The sequence below is a fragment of the Cercospora kikuchii genome (assembly GCF_019650295.1).
Source record: "Cercospora kikuchii DNA, contig_00007, whole genome shotgun sequence".
NCBI classification, from domain to species: Eukaryota; Fungi; Ascomycota; class Dothideomycetes; order Mycosphaerellales; family Mycosphaerellaceae; genus Cercospora; species Cercospora kikuchii.
The window spans coordinates 292,442-309,225 of NW_025408588.1; the positions used below are offsets into that span (position 1 = coordinate 292,442).

The 16,784-nt window shown below is 52.5% G+C and overlaps 6 protein-coding genes across 6 annotated transcripts; 2 read left to right on the forward strand and 4 right to left on the reverse strand.

Annotated features, from left to right (window-relative positions):
• Positions 1–2,055: 2,055 nt before the first annotated feature.
• Positions 2,056–3,899, forward strand: CKM354_001022900 (uncharacterized protein; the record flags this gene model as incomplete). Its single annotated transcript, XM_044805681.1, has 3 exons — positions 2,056–2,679; positions 2,747–2,957; positions 3,073–3,899. The coding sequence occupies 3 exons, from the start codon at positions 2,056–2,058 to the stop codon at positions 3,897–3,899; spliced, it is 1,662 nt and encodes a 553-aa protein (XP_044661616.1).
• A 204-nt stretch (positions 3,900–4,103) lies between these two features.
• On the reverse strand, positions 4,104–6,216 carry CKM354_001023000 (uncharacterized protein; the record flags this gene model as incomplete). Its single annotated transcript, XM_044805682.1, has 3 exons — positions 4,104–4,209; positions 4,262–5,129; positions 5,187–6,216. The coding sequence occupies 3 exons, from the start codon at positions 6,214–6,216 to the stop codon at positions 4,104–4,106; spliced, it is 2,004 nt and encodes a 667-aa protein (XP_044661617.1).
• A 235-nt stretch (positions 6,217–6,451) lies between these two features.
• CKM354_001023100 (uncharacterized protein) lies at positions 6,452–7,965 on the forward strand (the record flags this gene model as incomplete). The annotated part of the gene is made up of 4 exons (XM_044805683.1): positions 6,452–6,729; positions 6,779–6,984; positions 7,032–7,098; positions 7,152–7,965. The coding sequence occupies 4 exons, from the start codon at positions 6,452–6,454 to the stop codon at positions 7,963–7,965; spliced, it is 1,365 nt and encodes a 454-aa protein (XP_044661618.1).
• A 253-nt stretch (positions 7,966–8,218) lies between these two features.
• Positions 8,219–9,319, reverse strand: CKM354_001023200 (uncharacterized protein; the record flags this gene model as incomplete). Its single annotated transcript, XM_044805684.1, has 1 exon — positions 8,219–9,319. The coding sequence occupies one exon, from the start codon at positions 9,317–9,319 to the stop codon at positions 8,219–8,221; it is 1,101 nt and encodes a 366-aa protein (XP_044661619.1).
• Positions 9,320–12,777: 3,458 nt separating this feature from the next.
• CKM354_001023300 (uncharacterized protein) lies at positions 12,778–14,264 on the reverse strand (the record flags this gene model as incomplete). Its single annotated transcript, XM_044805685.1, has 2 exons — positions 12,778–13,686; positions 13,740–14,264. 2 exons carry the CDS (start codon positions 14,262–14,264, stop codon positions 12,778–12,780), a joined length of 1,434 nt encoding a protein of 477 aa, XP_044661620.1.
• Positions 14,265–15,759: 1,495 nt separating this feature from the next.
• On the reverse strand, positions 15,760–16,779 carry CKM354_001023400 (uncharacterized protein; the record flags this gene model as incomplete). The annotated part of the gene is made up of 1 exon (XM_044805686.1): positions 15,760–16,779. One exon carries the CDS (start codon positions 16,777–16,779, stop codon positions 15,760–15,762), a length of 1,020 nt encoding a protein of 339 aa, XP_044661621.1.
• Between the last annotated feature and the right edge of the window lie 5 nt (positions 16,780–16,784).

Below are 16,784 nucleotides of genomic sequence, written 5' to 3' on the forward strand. Positions count from 1 at the left end.
TGAATGCTCAGAAGTTACTCTATCTAATAGACAACCTCTTGAGTTGTGTCCTTGGACACCACACTTGCTGCAGGTTGGTTTGGCTCTTGGCTGTCTCTCAATCTGACTAACCAACTCCATTGCTATTTGAGCCTGTGACTGAGCCATGTCTCTGGCAGCCAATTCATCAGTGTCAAGGCCAAGTGTTAGCTTAATCTTCTTCCTTGGGGCTCTATGAGACTGTAATTCCTTGATAATAGTCTTCATATTGTCATGTTCACCCTGGAGTAATGTCATAGCAGCCTGTGACCTTTTTAACCCTCTTGACAACCTGTCCACTGCCTCAATAATTGAGGTTGGTGAGCTGTTTTGATGCCTAGCAATCCTAGCCTTGATTTTGCCTGTATGCCTCTCAATCTGCCTTGGATTCTGAGGGGTATTCTGTGTATCTGATGAACATAGTGGTGGTGGAGTTGGTGTTTTGTAACGCAGTGTCAGCTTGGACAGCACAGCCTGTGGATCGAGTGGTAACAAGCCTGAGCCTCTAAAGGCACCTCTGATCGTGTTTGGAGTAAATGCAGCTTCATAGGCAGGCCTGAGTTGTGGTAGGAAGTCTTCTTTGATCAGGCTGTAGTATCCAACCATGCCAAGCCTTTGGATTCTGGCTGAATATGCCTTCTTTAATGGACCAAAACAGCCAACATCCAAAGGCTGTAGCAAGTGAGAGGAGTGTGCAGGCATACAGAGGGTAATAATGCCTTGTTCCTCACAGAATGACTCAAACTCTGGTGTCATATGGCTGTCATGGCCATCCAGAATCAAGAGCCTCTTCTGACCAACAGTTCTGTGCTTGGTATAGTCATCAAAGTGCTGAATCCATGCTATTCCATGGTTATAGGAAGTCCAGCCTTTAGGACTAACTCCAAGCTTCCAGTTTGGTGGTAGGTGTTTGAACCAGGCTCTGTTCATTTCCTTGCCAGAGAAGATAACATATGGAGGCACTGACCAGCCTTCTGCATTAATACAGGCAATGACTGTGTGCCACTGCGTTGAATCAGAAACCAAGGCCTTAGGTCGTTGCCTACGCTCTGTAGCAGTAACAACTATGGTATTCTGACAGTGTCCAAGCCTGAATCCACTCTCATCAAAGTTGTATATGTCGTGCTCTGTAATTCCATGGAAGGCTATCATGTTTTGAACCAGTGTAAACCACTCTGAGATAACCCCTGGATCCTCATTCTTTGCCCTTTGGCTTGATAACCTCCGTGATAGCCTTGTTTCCAAGCCTGGATAACGATTGACAAAGTTATGAGCCCATCTTTGGCCAACCTCTTGTCCATTCCGTGCCTTGGTTATTGAGGACGCCCAGCTTCTGATTACAGCCTGTGTTGGCGAGTAACCACGTGAATCTAGGTCCAGAATCTTCTGATAAACTACCTCCTCTTCTACCGGAGTCAAGGCTCTGTTCGTTGGCGGTGTACCAGTCTTTGGAGCCGTACCATGGAGTCTGCGGTTGACGGTAGAATATTTGACTCCGTAGGCGGCTGCAGCGCGTCGCACGCTTGGAAATCGACCTGACAGGTAATCACGAACAGCATTCTGAATACACTCTTCGTTTGGAGGTGCCATCGCGTAAAATGGTGGAATAATGGACGCGTTTAGTAATGGTGGTGGATACGAGATGGAAGTTGATGCACATGCCTATCTGATTCACATGCTTATCAAACACGTTAGGGCTGCACGGCTGTGAAAGCTTCAGCATCCTCCAGTTCAGCCCTGGTGTCGATCAGCTTCCATGTGCAACACGATCGCTCCAACTGGCAAGTTCTGCTTACAATACACTTTCAAGATGAGTGCGAATATTCTTTCACCGAAAACAAACGCCGCGTTCCTGTCGACCTACGCCCAGTTTTCGGGCTTCACATGCATGTCAAGACCAGGATTGATTGAAAGATAGGGCAAGCCGATGCATGCTGGCACTCGACATCCTCTCAGCAATACTAGATCAAGTCCAGCTTTCACAACACTCACCACACAATCAACTTCCGCCTCATTTCTCACACATCAAGCCCAAACATGACCAAACAACCTCCACTACCGAAATCCAAACTCGCCCACTGGGCTCATCGCCTCGAATGTCCAGTAGACCCGGATGCAAACTACCACAACACCTTCTGGTGCAACCGCGACCTAATCCCCATCCCCTCCTCCCGCCGAACCTGGACCTGGCAAGGCTACGCCGGCTACTGGGTAATCGCAGGAATCAACACCACGGCCTGGACAAGCGGCTCCTCTCTCCTCGCTCTCGGTCTCTCCGTCCCGCAAGCTATGGGTGTCATGGTCGGCGTGGCGCTGATTTCTGCCATCATCGCCGTCCTAGCAGGATGGCCTGGAAGTCACGAATACCTTGGTTTCACTGTTGTGTGTCGAGCGAGTTGGGGTATGAGAGGAGGGTTTTGGCCGGTGTTGAATAGGATTGTGACTGCGATTGTTTGGTTGGGTATTCAGATGTATTGGGGTGGGCAGGCTGTTAAGATTATTTTGGGGGCGATTGTGGGAAGGAGATGGGTTGAGTTGAGGAACACTCTGCCGGAGAGTGCAAATGTTGATACGGCGAGTCTGATTAGTTTCTTTGTGTTTCTGGTCATTTTCATGCCGTGTCTGATGGTTCCGCCGGAGAGGTTGCAGATGCCGTTTCGGGTGAGTGGTTCGTGTCTTTCTTGGTGTGCTTCCGGGAGAATGCCCACGCTGATGAGGTCTTTGACAGGTCACGTTCGTGATGATCACATGCACCATGTTCGGTATGCTCGGGTGGGCGATCGCTACGAACAATGGCCCGGGTGAATTGCTGTACACTCCTTCTACAGGCAAGGGATCGGCTCTTTCGTGGGCAGCGCTATACGGTCTGCAATCAATCATCGGGTCCCAAGCCTCCGGCTGTCTTGGACAATCTGACTGGACTCGTTACGCAAAGACTCGTAAGTCCCTTTTCATCGCTCTCTTCCTTGGGCTTGTTCCGCAGTCATCGATCTGATATCAGGTCTCAAAAGGCCCTCTCTCCCACCTGTCAAATCAGCAACTAATCCCTCCCAGCCAACGCCGCTCTCATCGGCCAGTCGATCATGGCGCCCCTGACAATCTGTCTCACCGCCGTCTGCGGCCTTTTGATAACCTCCGCAACAGCCGAGATATACGGCGTCTACCTCTGGAACCCCTTCGAACTCCTCCTCCACATCCAACAAACTTCCCTCTCGCCCGCCACCCGCGCCGGAACGTTCTTCGCCGGTCTAGGTTTCCTCTGCAGTCAACTAGCCCTCTGCATCGTCCTCAATTGCGTTTCAGCAGGAATGGATCTCGCAGCACTATGTCCCAAATGGATCAATATCCGACGAGGAGGGTATTTCATTTCTGTGATTGCTATCGCGATCTGTCCCTGGAATTACGTGACGAAGCCGACGACGTTTATTACGGTGTTGAGCGGGTGGTCGGTTTTCTTGAGTCCGATGACGGGGATTGTGATTGCAGATTACTTCTTGGTGAGGAGGAGAGGTTATCATGTGGGAGATTTGTACACGGGGAACAGCTCGAGTGCGTACTGGGGAACCGCTGGCTTCAACTGGAGGGGCTTCGCGGCGTGGACGATGGGCATCTGGCCGGTTTTGCCAGGCTTTGCGAGATCAGTGCAAGGCACCGCGGCGGGCGGCGGATGGGATCACATCTATCAGATGACTTACTTTTACGGCTTTTTCGCGGCTTTGGCAGTATACTGGGCTTTGCATACCGCCTTCCCGCAACCGAAACAGACTGGACGTTCGCCGTTCGTGCTGCAGGAACACGCAAGCATGCTTGGGGGTGATGAAAGAGCAATGTCGGGCGATTCGGAAACTGTCATTGTGGAGGGTTCCAAAGGCGAGGCGTAAGATCGATGTTGGAGGCATCTATCTGTCAATTCTGCCATCGTTACATGCAGTGAGCTCGATCATAATAATGCTTCGTGAACCTGCCGCTCGCTCTGTCATTACCACATCCGTACATCGCTATATGCCATGCCTTTGAGGAGTGTCCTGTACAATAAAGCAGAATGCGTCCTCCAATTGGATGCAAAAGTCGTGCAGGCTAGCAGCTCACAAGTCTCCGATGTAGACCCAAGTCTTGTCTTTGCCAGAGCCCTTCTGTGCAAAGAGACTGCTCAGGTTCTCCTTGATAGCCTCGTTCGTTAATTTTGGAAATCTGTGATGTGGTCAGCGAAAGCAGTTCGTGCAGCGAGAGACGGATCACGCACCTCGCCTTCAAACCCTTGTGAAGTTCGAGCTTGCCTAGCGGACTGCCAACTACAGCCTCCTTCAGCTCCTCCAGATCTTCTTTGCTCAAAGTCTTTGGCTGCGGCTTTCGACCGCGCTTAACAGCCGGCGTCAGTGCGGTCGTGCTTGTGATAGGACCCTTCTCGCCCTCAGCGGCGCCAATCAAAGCGAATACAGCAGACTCAGTGGAGTGGTTGAAATTGAGTCTGGGCTCAAGAGGCTTTCGAGGAGGTGCCATCGCAGTGCTTGCCGGTGGCTGCTTGACAGATGCCGCAGGAGTAGCAGATACAGGTTTATCCCAGTAAGACGTGGAGAATGGGTCAATGGTCATGCCAGTGAATCCTGGAAGCAGGAATCCCATGCGCATACCATCCATCACAGCTGGTTGCGTTGTCGCAGGAGCGCCGTTCACAGTCAGTACCTTCCCATGCTCGTTGGCAAAGCAGAGTCCTGAACAGTCTGGAACAAGTTCTGTCGTGACCAGCTTGCGCTTTCCCTTTACTTTGTCGTCCTCATCGTCGAGGAAATCGTCCATCTCATCTGCATCGGCATTGCTGTCGGCCTCTTCATCATCGTCCGAGCCAAGCTCTTCACCTTCCTCAGGCTCTTCCCATTCTGCCTCAGAGTCGTAGTCGTAATCCGTGTCTGGCCGTGATCGGGCGAAGGGGTTGCACATTGTACGTCGAGTGGTCCTCGGTGAAGTAATCTTGGTATATGTTCCGCAGTATGCTGGTCGCACATCCTCGCTGAAGTGCACATACTTGATGTCCACCTTGCGGAGAATTGCATCGGGGGACTCGTTCGATGTGTCTTCAGTCAAGTCTATCGGCTCTTTCAAGGTGCCTTGAGCTTTCTCGAAAACTTTCCGGACGTTTGGGTGACCTCGCCTACCACGGCGAGACTTACGCAATTCGCCAAAGTAGCTGTCCACGCTTGTGTACGAGGAGACCAGACCAAGGTCATATTTCTCCTGGACTAGAGGGTCTTTGAGCTCGTGATCGAAGCGATCTTGATCGGCTTCCTGGTTTCTTGACGATGACGGGGCAACGAAGGTGTGCGTCGGAGCCTCGAATGGCAAGAACGTCTTCTGGTAGTCGGAAAGCACGGGCTTCTTGGTTGATGGCGGTGCAGGACTGCGTTTCACGGGCGATGCCGTCGACTTGATCTGATCTGCCACGGCATCGAATGGCTCGAGAGATAACGACTTCCGCCTAGAACGAGGTGTTTCCTCTTCGCCATCTGCGTTGCGCTTGGCTGGGGTGCTCGGCTTGCCACCAAAGAAAGCACCCAGACGCATCTGCTTGCGCTCTTTGGCAAGCTTCTCCCCTTGCTTCTTGGCCTCCTCCAACTCCTTCTCGCGCTTCTTTGCCTCCTTCTCTTCGGCTTTTGCACGCTTCTCTTCAGCTTTGCGTGCTTTCTCCTCGTCTACCTGAGCTTTCTTCTCCTCCCGCTCGGCCTCCTTCTTCGCCTTGTCGGCATCAGCCTGTGCTTTCTTTTCCTCCGCTAAAGCCTTCTTTTCAGCACGCTCGCGGGCCTTCGCCTCTTTCGCCTGGGCTTGCTCCAGCTTCTCGGCAGGCGTGAGCTTTCTTCGCTTCGCTGGAGGAGGTCCGCTAGTGGAAGCCGAAGTAGAGACGGGAGCGCTCGATTGAAGGGGTATTCCAGTCGAAGGCGGCAAGTCGCTGCTGGACGCGATATCGACCACGCTGCTCAGGGCGGTGCTCGTGCTCAACGCGGGGGACGCAGCGCGTTCGTGATGTTCCTGTCCGATGCTCCCGCCAGGACTGGCATTGCTAGAGCGCTCATTCTCTGTATCCGGAGGCGTCGGCATCATGAACTGAGTGCCTTTCAGGTTGATCGGTTTGTGATCGGGCGATTCGTCCTCGAGTGGACGTTTCCGAATGTTGGGTGCAACTGGGGAAGACAGAACGTCCGCCATATGTACTGTCCTCGCGAGGTGTCTCCAGTAGAGATTGGAAGCAGAGACAGGACAAGATGTGGTGCGTGAAAAGTGTCTCAGTTGTTGACGGCTTCTCCAAAGTAACGCGCTCGGAAGCAGCAGGAGCAACGCGTCGAATGCCAAGACGAGTCACTAGCGCGTTCTGCCTGCCCACCTGCCCGCTATGTTCACGGCTCCTCCTTCTACTCCACACGACCCAGTGAAGATCATCACAATGGACAGTGAAGACTTCGAAGACCTCTTCGGCGAGGAAGCCACGTTGCTCGAACCCTCATCTCAAGGGTCACTGACTAAAGCAGCAGCTAATTTAGGCATCGACCATGAAAATGACGCCCGCCAGCCATGTAATCCAATGGGCAAGGATGATCAAATGGAGGACGACGGTGCTACAGCATACGACTTATTGCCTGTAAACACGGGCTCATTCGCAGATACTGTGCGGCAAAACGACTTCCGCCCTCCTCAACGACTCACACCAAGAGCATATCCGAAGTATGCATGCCGAAATACGGGCGGATGTGCAGTTCTAATCATTCACCAGTGCCGCTGTGATTGACAAAATTGAGGCTGTCTTTGAAGAGATTGCGGATGCTATGTTGCACGACAAGCTTGAGATTGGCATCGCCTTGAAGACCCGGCCAAGAACAGCGCTCCTTCCACCATCTGACACCAGCTCAAATGGTGATGCTGCACCGACGAGACGTTTATGCTTCCCTGGAAAGACTGCTGATGAAGCATGGCGGTTCTGTAGGTGGTAGACGGCGAATATCATGTCGGCCTCTGACACCTCACAGCCGTAGTCCTTCGGATCCTCGAACTCATGCACGAAGCTCTGCGAAATGATGTCGTGCTCTCGAAGAGGTATACCTTCAGCCACCGTCGATTCGCGAGACACCGACTACTGACATGCACAGGGACATCTATTACCGAGACCCAGCATTGTTCGGCAGCCAGACACAAGTGGATCGATATGTTGATGACATCGCATTCACACTCGGCATAACGAGAGCAACCTTGAATGTCTCGGCGGCAGCAAAAGGTCTCGTCGCCGGTGCCATGACCGTCCGCCGTCGAGATGGCAGTACCACTTCAGCATCATCCGACCAAGAAGGAATCCTCGTCCCGACCCTCAAAGATGTCCCCTCCATCGACATGGCTAATGTAAAGTGGATGCTCGTCATCGAAAAGGAAGCCACTTTCCGCTCGATAGCAAATTCATCATTTTGGGAGAAGATCAAAGCCGAAGGCATCATCATCACTGGGAAGGGTTACCCCGACCTCTCCACCCGTGCTCTACTGCGCTTCCTCAGCACACCTTCGAGCAAGAATAGCTTCTCATCGCCTCCAGTCTTCGGCCTAGCAGATTTTGACCCTGACGGTATCGCAATATTGTCAGTGTACAAACACGGCTCCAAAGCCCATGCTCACGAGAATGAGAACCTCGTCGTCCCGCAGCTGCAGCGGCTCGGACTGCGTAGTGAACACCTCCGGATTGGCGACTCTGATCCGCACACGACGCAAGGCCTTCTCACTCTCACCAAGAGAGACAGGGCGAAAGCAATCAAAATGCTTGAGCAGACAGGAACAGAAGGTGACGAAGATTCTGCCCTGCGGAGACGAGAGCTTCAGACTATGCTGATGCTGAATGTCAAAGCTGAGATGCAGTTGCTCGATGCTGTGCCCAATGGCATGTCAGACTTGCTAGAATCAACGCTGGGCAGACTCTGAAGGAAGCGTGAGTGAGCGCACGCTAAAATAGTTCGTTCCCAGTTGCACACATATTGTACAATTCTTATTCTGTACATTTTCATACATTGCAGCTGTGTATCTCCCATGCATTTTCGTCTGCTTTCGGCCTCGCTGTCGTGGTATCTCTTTTAACACAAGAACATAAAAATCCCCAAAAATGAGCCCAAACCCCACTTTCCACACCCTTGGGAATGCCTTTCACATATACATTGCAGTACAACCCTACACCACTTCAACATCTCCTCAAAACATCCAAAACCCAATCCTTCCCCTCCCTCCCCTCTCGCAACCCATATCGGAAAATCAAGGGAAAGACATGCATCTGCTTATCCCAATCCAACCATTCCCCCTCCACACCCGCCTGACTCAACTTCTCCCTCATCAAAATCGCATCCGGACCAAGAATATCATATCTCCCCGTCACACCATGCACTTTCACACCCCTGGTCTTTAACACATCCACCGAAGAATGCAACGGACTAACTCTCGTATCCGTAGGAGGCCACTCAGCGCACCATTTCTCCGCCGTAGATTTCACAAACGGAATTTTAAGAATGGGATCTTTCGAAGCGATGGTATGCATGTCGGGATTTGAGCGACGAAGGTCTGTAGAAGGGGATATCGCCACAATGGTTTTTGCTGTAGGTCGTTCCACACCATCTTTTTCGTCTTCGAGGAGGGCGGCGAGGATGAGTCCGAGCACAATGTTCCCGCCAGCCGAATCTCCTGCGAGTATGATATCTTCGTCCTCGTTCTGCGCGGTTTCCATGAGGGTGCGGTATTGTTTGAGCATGGCAGGGAAGGAGATCGGCGCGGCGCTGTTTGGGGCCAGAGGATAGGAGACCAGTGTGATGGCGAAGCCGTGAGGATGCAGTTGTTGAGCGAGCTCGGCGACAAAATACCAGTGTTCGCTGCTGGCGGGCATTTGCCAGCCTCCGCCAGAGTAATAGTAGATCCTTCTTTTGCGCTTCTTCTCTTCTGTGACAGAAATACTCCTGTCCTTTGTCACACCCGTTTTGCGGTCTTTTGGGACAAGGTCGTAGAGGTAAATGGCTTCGACCTTTCGCTCGCGTACGTCACATCTCTTTCTGGCTTGTGCATGTGGTGTCAACTGAGGTGACCCAGCGGGGTGCTCGGTGCTAGAGGAGATCAATCTCGAAGAGAACGGCTTGATCAGGTGTTGAAGGAGGAACATCAGAGTGCTTCGATCGTGTCGTTTCGTTACGCGTATTGTCGGCTGTACGGACGCTATATCGTGGTTTGTGTTGATATGAGGAGCGGTCGCTGCTTGAGTCGCCATGTTGGCTGGTGTAGAGGATTCGTCTACAGACATGGTGAAGCCCAGGCCGTCTGTCTATTGTTCGGCGTTCGCGTGAATCTCCAGGTGCAGAATTCGGTATAATGCTGCACTTCCTTCACTCGCTCAGCAGTGACCGATGCTAGAAAGAGATCGTTGATGGCGAGAGAAGTATGGTGAAGCGCAACACCTACCGCATAGGAGGATACTGACAGTCTTGGCCGCTAGCCATGGCGCCTCTTGTCGTACCCGTAGGAGCAGCCAAATGAGGTCGCGACGTGCTTCTGCGAAGGATCAAAGAGCAGCATCGTCATCGATCAATGGAATCAAAGGATTTCAGCCGCCATCGACCACGCGGAGTTGCGATCGGAGCTGATCCCTGTCCTCGTTCGCGCATTGACCTCCGCGATCAACTCGCGTGAAATCTGCAGACTGCACGTCTCCTTCACGCCTGCGTGTGCAGGGCCGGCGAATGTAACAGAAGCGCAGCACTCTTCAACACTTTCTCGGAGTTCGAAGAAAACCTTCGTTCCCACCGTCGCACTGACGATGACAGGATCAAGCTCAAGTTGACGAGACTAGCAACGTCAACGACGCGTCGAGACCTGAGCTGCCACGAGGCAGTCTTCCCAAGTCACACCCGGTCATGCTTTGGTAAGAGAACTTCGACAGCGAAGTTGAAGAAACCGCTTGCATTCTCTGTGATCGGGCAACGTTGTCACTATCTTGGAGAATGTTCGCGGCTTCTCGGGCTGGCAAAAGAGTGGTTGTCAAAGGCTTTCGAGACGATGACACCTCCGTGCGTGCAGTAAGAAAGGCAATTTCGGCTTACTGCCTCAAAAGTAGGTGGAGGCCAGCCAGACTGCTCAAGTTGAAGCTGTTGAAGAAATGGTCCGGCAAGTACAGAGCCACGGTAGCTTCCCATGCAGCATCCGCGCCTTCTCTATTTATTCCTTTTCATCTGCCTCTTTCTCACCTTCTGCAAAGATTTTGGCAGGCTCTTCCTATCGACTTGGAGCGCAAGATGGCATCACGATCGCACAGGACTGATGTTCATACACGGTCTACCGCAGTGTCAACCAAGCAGGCTGCATGTACCATTCACGAGCAAACTCGATCGGACAAGCAACAATTCTCCGTCCATCGATTCGCCATCAACCTGATCCGCCATGGCTGCGACAATGTGGCGACACGACTGCCTTCACTCTGCGGAGTGTCCAACATTCCTTCGTCGGCTGAGTACCCGGTGCGGAGCGCTCACGTCGGAGTCTTTGCTCGTTCATTGCCTCCCCGTTCCTCGCGACACCGCGGAAGTCTGCCGATGACTGCGACACAACCGCCCAAAGCTGGTCGTGCGTGGTTTCACTGGTGGTTGACGGTTGGGCGGGCAGAGATGGCTGTCGGTCGGGAAGATCGTGATGTGCCATCTCGGAGTCGGTGACCTGGACTTGGTCAAGCTTCGTCGAAGGAGAAGAGGAATCTGTGCAGGGGTCAGCCGCTGTGCCAACTGACCACCCACGCAGGTGTAGAAGGATATTCCCATGTGTGGTGTCTCATCAACGCCGAAGCTCAGAAAACTTTAAAAATTGTCTGGACATATATCTACACCTGCCTTCGTATGCTCAGCAAACTTGCTGTTGCCTCCGATGCAGCCGAGTGGGTCGGTTTCCGGGTCTGCAGAACGACTATCGGCTTGGAACGTCGTGATGTGTTGTTCGAAGATCGGCCAGGGGCTCTGGTGTCTACCGTCGGCGAAGAGGACACTGGAAGAACTGCGCTGCATTCTGAAAGGGTCCTTGGAGCCGGCAACGCACCATGACCTTCGAGATCCGTGGAGGGGGCGACAGACTTGTGTGGCTTGCGACCGGGAACGTCGTGATGTGTCGCCAGGTGATGTTGCTCCGCACATGGATGTTGAATTGGAATCTCTGCGCAGCTGACTCTTGAGTTCGCTGGGTGGTTGCAAGCTGGTTGGCATGGTGGATCGATAATGCGGAGAGTCGCGCACCGCATATGCAACGACTTTCGACTTGGTTGGGGTCGTGATGTGTCGTTGAAGGAGGTCATTTGACGCAGTGGCACTCCATCACCTGCAGAAAAAATCAGCTTACGCTGAATGAGTCGCTTATGTCGGCCGTTCGTCCGCGACCACTGGCACGGGCTGTTAGACAGGCCATGGTCGCGTCGGAGACGCCACGGCCTTTCGTTCTTGGACAGCCTGATGCCCTCAAGTCCATGGAGAGGGACAGGAGGGGCTCTTCCGGTTGCGGCTGTCCGATGGGTTGGGCGACTCATCTTAAAAACAAAACGACCATGTTGGGGTCTTTGGCTTATGGACAGATTGATAGCGTGTCTTCCTGTTGTCCATTTGGGGTCGGATCGTAGTAATGGCGAGCCAGCGTGGCTCAGACCTCCTGGTCGCTGATGAGAACGAGCGGGACTATCAAGCGTCGGGCAACTAACGTTTGTTAGCATCTGTCTGCCACAGAAACTCTGAGGCCAGGAGGAAAGATCACACTGCTCATTATTGGAGATGGCGTCGAAGCTTCGGTGCTGTGTCGTTGGAGAAGCCAGGGGATCGCAGCGAGTGGAGATGGAGAGAAGATGCGGATCGAACGAAACGAAGATGGAGCGGATGGCACATACTTGAAGAGAAAGGGCACAGCACAGCCTCCTGTTTACATGACAACTACATGACAACGGAGGGCATACAGGTAAGGACGACGCCCTCAGCACGCCTGCTGACATGTTTCTACAGGAACGAACCTCGATCAGCAAGCAAGTGCCGAGCACGTACTTCGATATTGCGAGCGGCTACATTCACGCATCCAGCGTTCGAACGTGAAGCCAGGGCATTCAAACCGAGATCAGCACTTCTCTTCACAGAGCATTTGGTATTGGGCAAGCTCTACAGTGACACCAAATCACACGGATCACGTTCTGCGTCTAGCAGCAATGAACGAAATCTTCGGCGAGAAGGTGCCTTTACTGCGCGAAGGTATATGTGGACAGTGCGTGGCTGCCAGCTTGATCAAGCTCGTACATCAAGCGACGAAAAGCAGCAACGCAGGCTCTACCAGAAGGCCCAAGTCCTGGCGGAGCTGTAGCCCACACGAGCAGCAAGCACGAGACACATTTTCGCGGAAAGTCAGACCGGAATACTCACGATTGACGATACTCTCCGCTTCCACGAATTCTACAGCTCAACGCTCCTGCATTTCTAAGGCTGTTACGTGCTGGCATGCAATGAAAGCATAGAGTCAAAAACGGGTCGTTGATCATATATCTATTTCCCGGTAGCCACGCACAGGTCATACTCGCTATGCTATGCTCCCAAAAATGCCCATTCCCAAACGCCATTCCCTCATCAAAAGCCTCCAATCCTCATAGTGCTGTCGTCAGATTCATCCCCACGAACACCTCCGCCAAACTCCAAATAACACCACCCATCCTCCTCTCCCATCACAACTCCCAACTCACCTCCCTTCACCCACTCACTCCATCCCATTCTTAATATTATCATACTGACTCTCAGGATACTCCAAAACATTCATAACCCCATCCAGCGTCGCAAGTCCCTTCACAGTCAACTGCACCAACCCTCTCGCCAAACCCTTCCCAACCTCCGTCGTAGCCCCAACCCCCACATCCGTAACATTGCTATCCCCATTCGCCTCCCACCACATCGCCCCACCCAAATTCTTCTCTTTGATATATTCCATTTTCTGCTGTGCCATTTCCGGCGTATCGTAACTTACCATAGTTTTCGTAGCCTCGTCGTAAGACCACGAAGCACCAATCACAGGATCATAGAATTCTTTCGCGCCGCTCTGAGGGAGATCTTTGTAATCCCACACGCCATTTTCCCAGCTACCTTCTCCTACGCCGGTGTAAGCTGTCCCGGGGCCGATGGTGTTGGTGAAAGCTCGACCGTAGAGTGGTAGTCCGAGGACGATTTTACGGGATTCGATTCCGTTTTGGATGTACCAATTTACAGCTTGATCGGTGGAGAAAGGAGTACTGTTCGTATTGGAAGTATCTTTGAAGAGGTTTGCTTGGTGACCTGCCATTGTATCCCAAGAACCAGCGTAGTCGTATGCCATGAGATTCCAGAAATCGAGGACGGAGTCCATGCCTGCGATGTCGAGTTTCTCGTAGTTTGCGGGACCGGCGGCTGTGGCGACAGTGAGGAGGAAGTGGGGTTTGACTTTCAGTTTGAGGGTTGAGGCGTATTCGTCGAGGGCGGAGCGGATGGCTTGTAGGAGGAGGACGGCGTTGGTGGCTTCGGTGGCATCTTGGGGGTATTCCCAGTCGATGTCGAGACCGTCGAAGCCGAGGTCTTTGAGGAGTTTCACGGCTGAGGTTGCAAAGGTCTGGCGGCCTTCAGGGGTGGAAGCGGGTTTCTGGTAATCGGGTCAGATGAGGAATGCGGCGAAAGGGAGTCTGGAACACTTACCGGGAAGTTGGTGCTGTAGGTCCAGCCTCCAATACTGAGAAGTGTCTTCATGTAGCGGTTCTTCTTCTTCAGTAGGTAGAGTTGCTTGATGCAGCCATAGGCATTGTTGCCAGTTTCGCTCCAGCTGTCATCCGGGTAATGCTTCTCCAAATCTGCGTAGGTGTCACTGAGGTAGACTTCACCGGTTTCGGGTCGTACATTTGCGAAGGAGTAGAGGACATGAGTCAGTTTATCTGCTGGTAAGTCGGCCGGTTGATAGTTCCTTCCATAGATGTCCCAGTTGGGAAAGTACATCACGGATTTGTACGGTATCTTGCCCTTGAATGGCGGCTTGGCGGTGACATTTGTCGCGGATTGTGGTGAGGCTGTGGAGTTCACAGAGGCAGTGGAGGCATAGCCAGCTTGCCTTCGCTCAACTCCGTTTCCCTCTTCGTTCACTAATATCGGCGTGGCAGCAGCAATGGTCGCCAAGACAGCCGTGATTGTAGTAAGCAGTCGCTTGGAGAACATTTTTCTTCTCGCCATGATGTTGGTCCGTACTTGAAAGGGTTCGAGGGAGGTCCAAGGAGATTTATACACGTACCGGGACTTCAAATCAGGTCCGGGAAGTCAGCATCCATAGAAGACCCGCTTCTTCAAGTTCGTCGGTAGTCGCAGGAGAGTCTCCACCTACACAGAAATCTGGACCGCATTTTTATTCTATATCGCCCCAGCCCACGTCGTACCTTGATCCAAGAACAAACAATATGCATAATTCCTGGATTGCGGTGGTCGTCAGGTGCGACTCCGTTTCTAGAAGTACTCAAATTCCGAGACGGTGGCAGCTGCATTGATGGGTGACGGGTGTGCGCGTTTGTGCGACCACATTTCGTGCAACGCCCCCTCCACATTTGTACAGTGCGCACTTTGCGACGCGTAGAATCGCGGCTCATCGCATGTCATCACCGCTCGACTTCTTGGTTCGGACCGTTCGCGCTGCAACGTGTCGTAGGTTTTCGGCCGTTCCGCTGGCCGACCAACGGCTGCACACCGAGCAACACCGCGTCCTCCCGTGACGACCGATTTCGATCGCAAAGTAATGTTGCTACGCGCAGTCTTGTGTCAAGGACGAACCGGGTTGACAGATGCCACAAGGGATGTTGTCACCGGATGTCTCCCGACCGTCGTCTCAATTGTCATTCCTTGCTCGGACGGAGCACATACAGAGGAGCTCAAAGACCTCGGTGAACACCAGGCTTTTTGATCAAACAATAGTCGAGACTCCGATGTACACCAACTTGGGAAGGCTGTGCATGCGGGACCTTGGCTCAGTGGCCAGAAGCCTCCCAGCTACCAGGTTCGTATGGGCCGCAGACATGAACACTCTGCAGGTACAAGCCGAAGTCGCACAACAAGGCCTGGTGGAAGACCATACGGGTATCACAATGGCGGATAGTGACAGAAGTGATGCATTCGCATGTTCGACGAGGCCCCAAAGACGACCTGTTCTGTTCCAAACTGCCTCGGACTATGTGGCCGCATGCGAGTCGGCAGCATACAGCAGACGGATATCCTCGTGAACTGGAGCTCCACTCATGCCCACACTTCTCAGTACGTGTCTCGTGGTCGGATACTTGCTTGCATTGTTAACGCATCTGGGTACGGAAGGTGACAGCTCGCGAACTTGATCACACCGGGCGATGAAGTGCCTGGAAACACTTGTGAGTCGCAATCCAAGGCGCTTGTCTCGTCCACAGATGTGTCATGGCTGGTCATGCTCATGTCCTGTTGCTCATCCAGTCCCGCCGATCCAGTGGCCTGGCCATCGTGCTCATAGCATCCATTGTCCGCTTGACGGGCAACAGCATGATCAGTATCATGGCACTCTGCGCAGGCTTTCCCGTGACATCTTGCTGGGAACTTCTCCTCACGCAGTGTCTTGTTCCAAAGCCACCAGCTAGCCGTCCCATGATGGAACTTCGAACTTGCCGCAAACTTGACTGCCATCATTCGCGAACGTCTCGACTCCCTACCATCTTGCTTAGCTTCCAGTAGCCGCGCCAGCAGCAGCACTCGCCCCGGCCTCCACAGCACCACCACTCGACCCGGCTCTCAAAATCTGCCAAATCCTCATCCCGCTCGACACAGCCATAATCTCAAAAACCTCTCCCAACTCTCCCGTTCTCCCCGCACCCAAGAACTCAAACTTCACCAACTTATTCTTACTCCACTTCATATTATCCGCCCAAACAGCCACAACCTCCTTCCCATCCGAACTCTCTCCCAAATCTCTCTCATACCTCTTACCTCCACCTTTACTCGAGCCTTCTCCACTGGTACGCGAACGCATGATCGTAGGATCTGCTTCGTCTCCAGCATCAACAGCAGAAGCCCCGCCTGTCTCCGAATCCAACCTCACAAGTTTCCACCCCCACACATATTTATTCTTCGAAACATGCTTCACCTCCTGCCCATGACTCTGTCTCCAAACAAACCTTTCTTGCACCTCTTTCTCCCCTCCCAGTCTTTTCACCGGCGCCGAAAAACTATAACTCGGACTCTGAAATGAGAATTTCGTATGTAATTCCTCCAAAACATCATACTTTGGTAAAGAAATCATGTTATGAATAGACATGTATCGTTTACTCCCAATCTCCGCTAAAACCGTATTATCCTCATCCGAAGTTGATGAAGTCTTCTTCAAAGAGGAGGAGGTAATATCCCCTCGATGAAGAATGAATTTCGTGCCTTTCCAACCTGAAACTAAAACGATAGAAAACAGTGGTTGATTGTAATGTTCACCGAGGATCCAAGTTGTTTTTCGCCAGGAGAGTTTTTTGTGATAGAGGTTGAAGCGAGAGGGAAAATGGATTATGGCGTTTCCGTTGGAGTCGAGAGAGTAGGCTGGGACGGAGTTTTCTTTTCCTGCGACTTCGTGGTAGGGCGGAGGGAGTTTATCGTCGGAGTCTATGCTTGAGAGGGAGGAACGGGGTGTTGAGGGAGCTCGGGAGAGGTTGTCGTCTGGGATGCGGTCTGTTTTTGTGTCTGTCGTGGCTGCCATTTCTT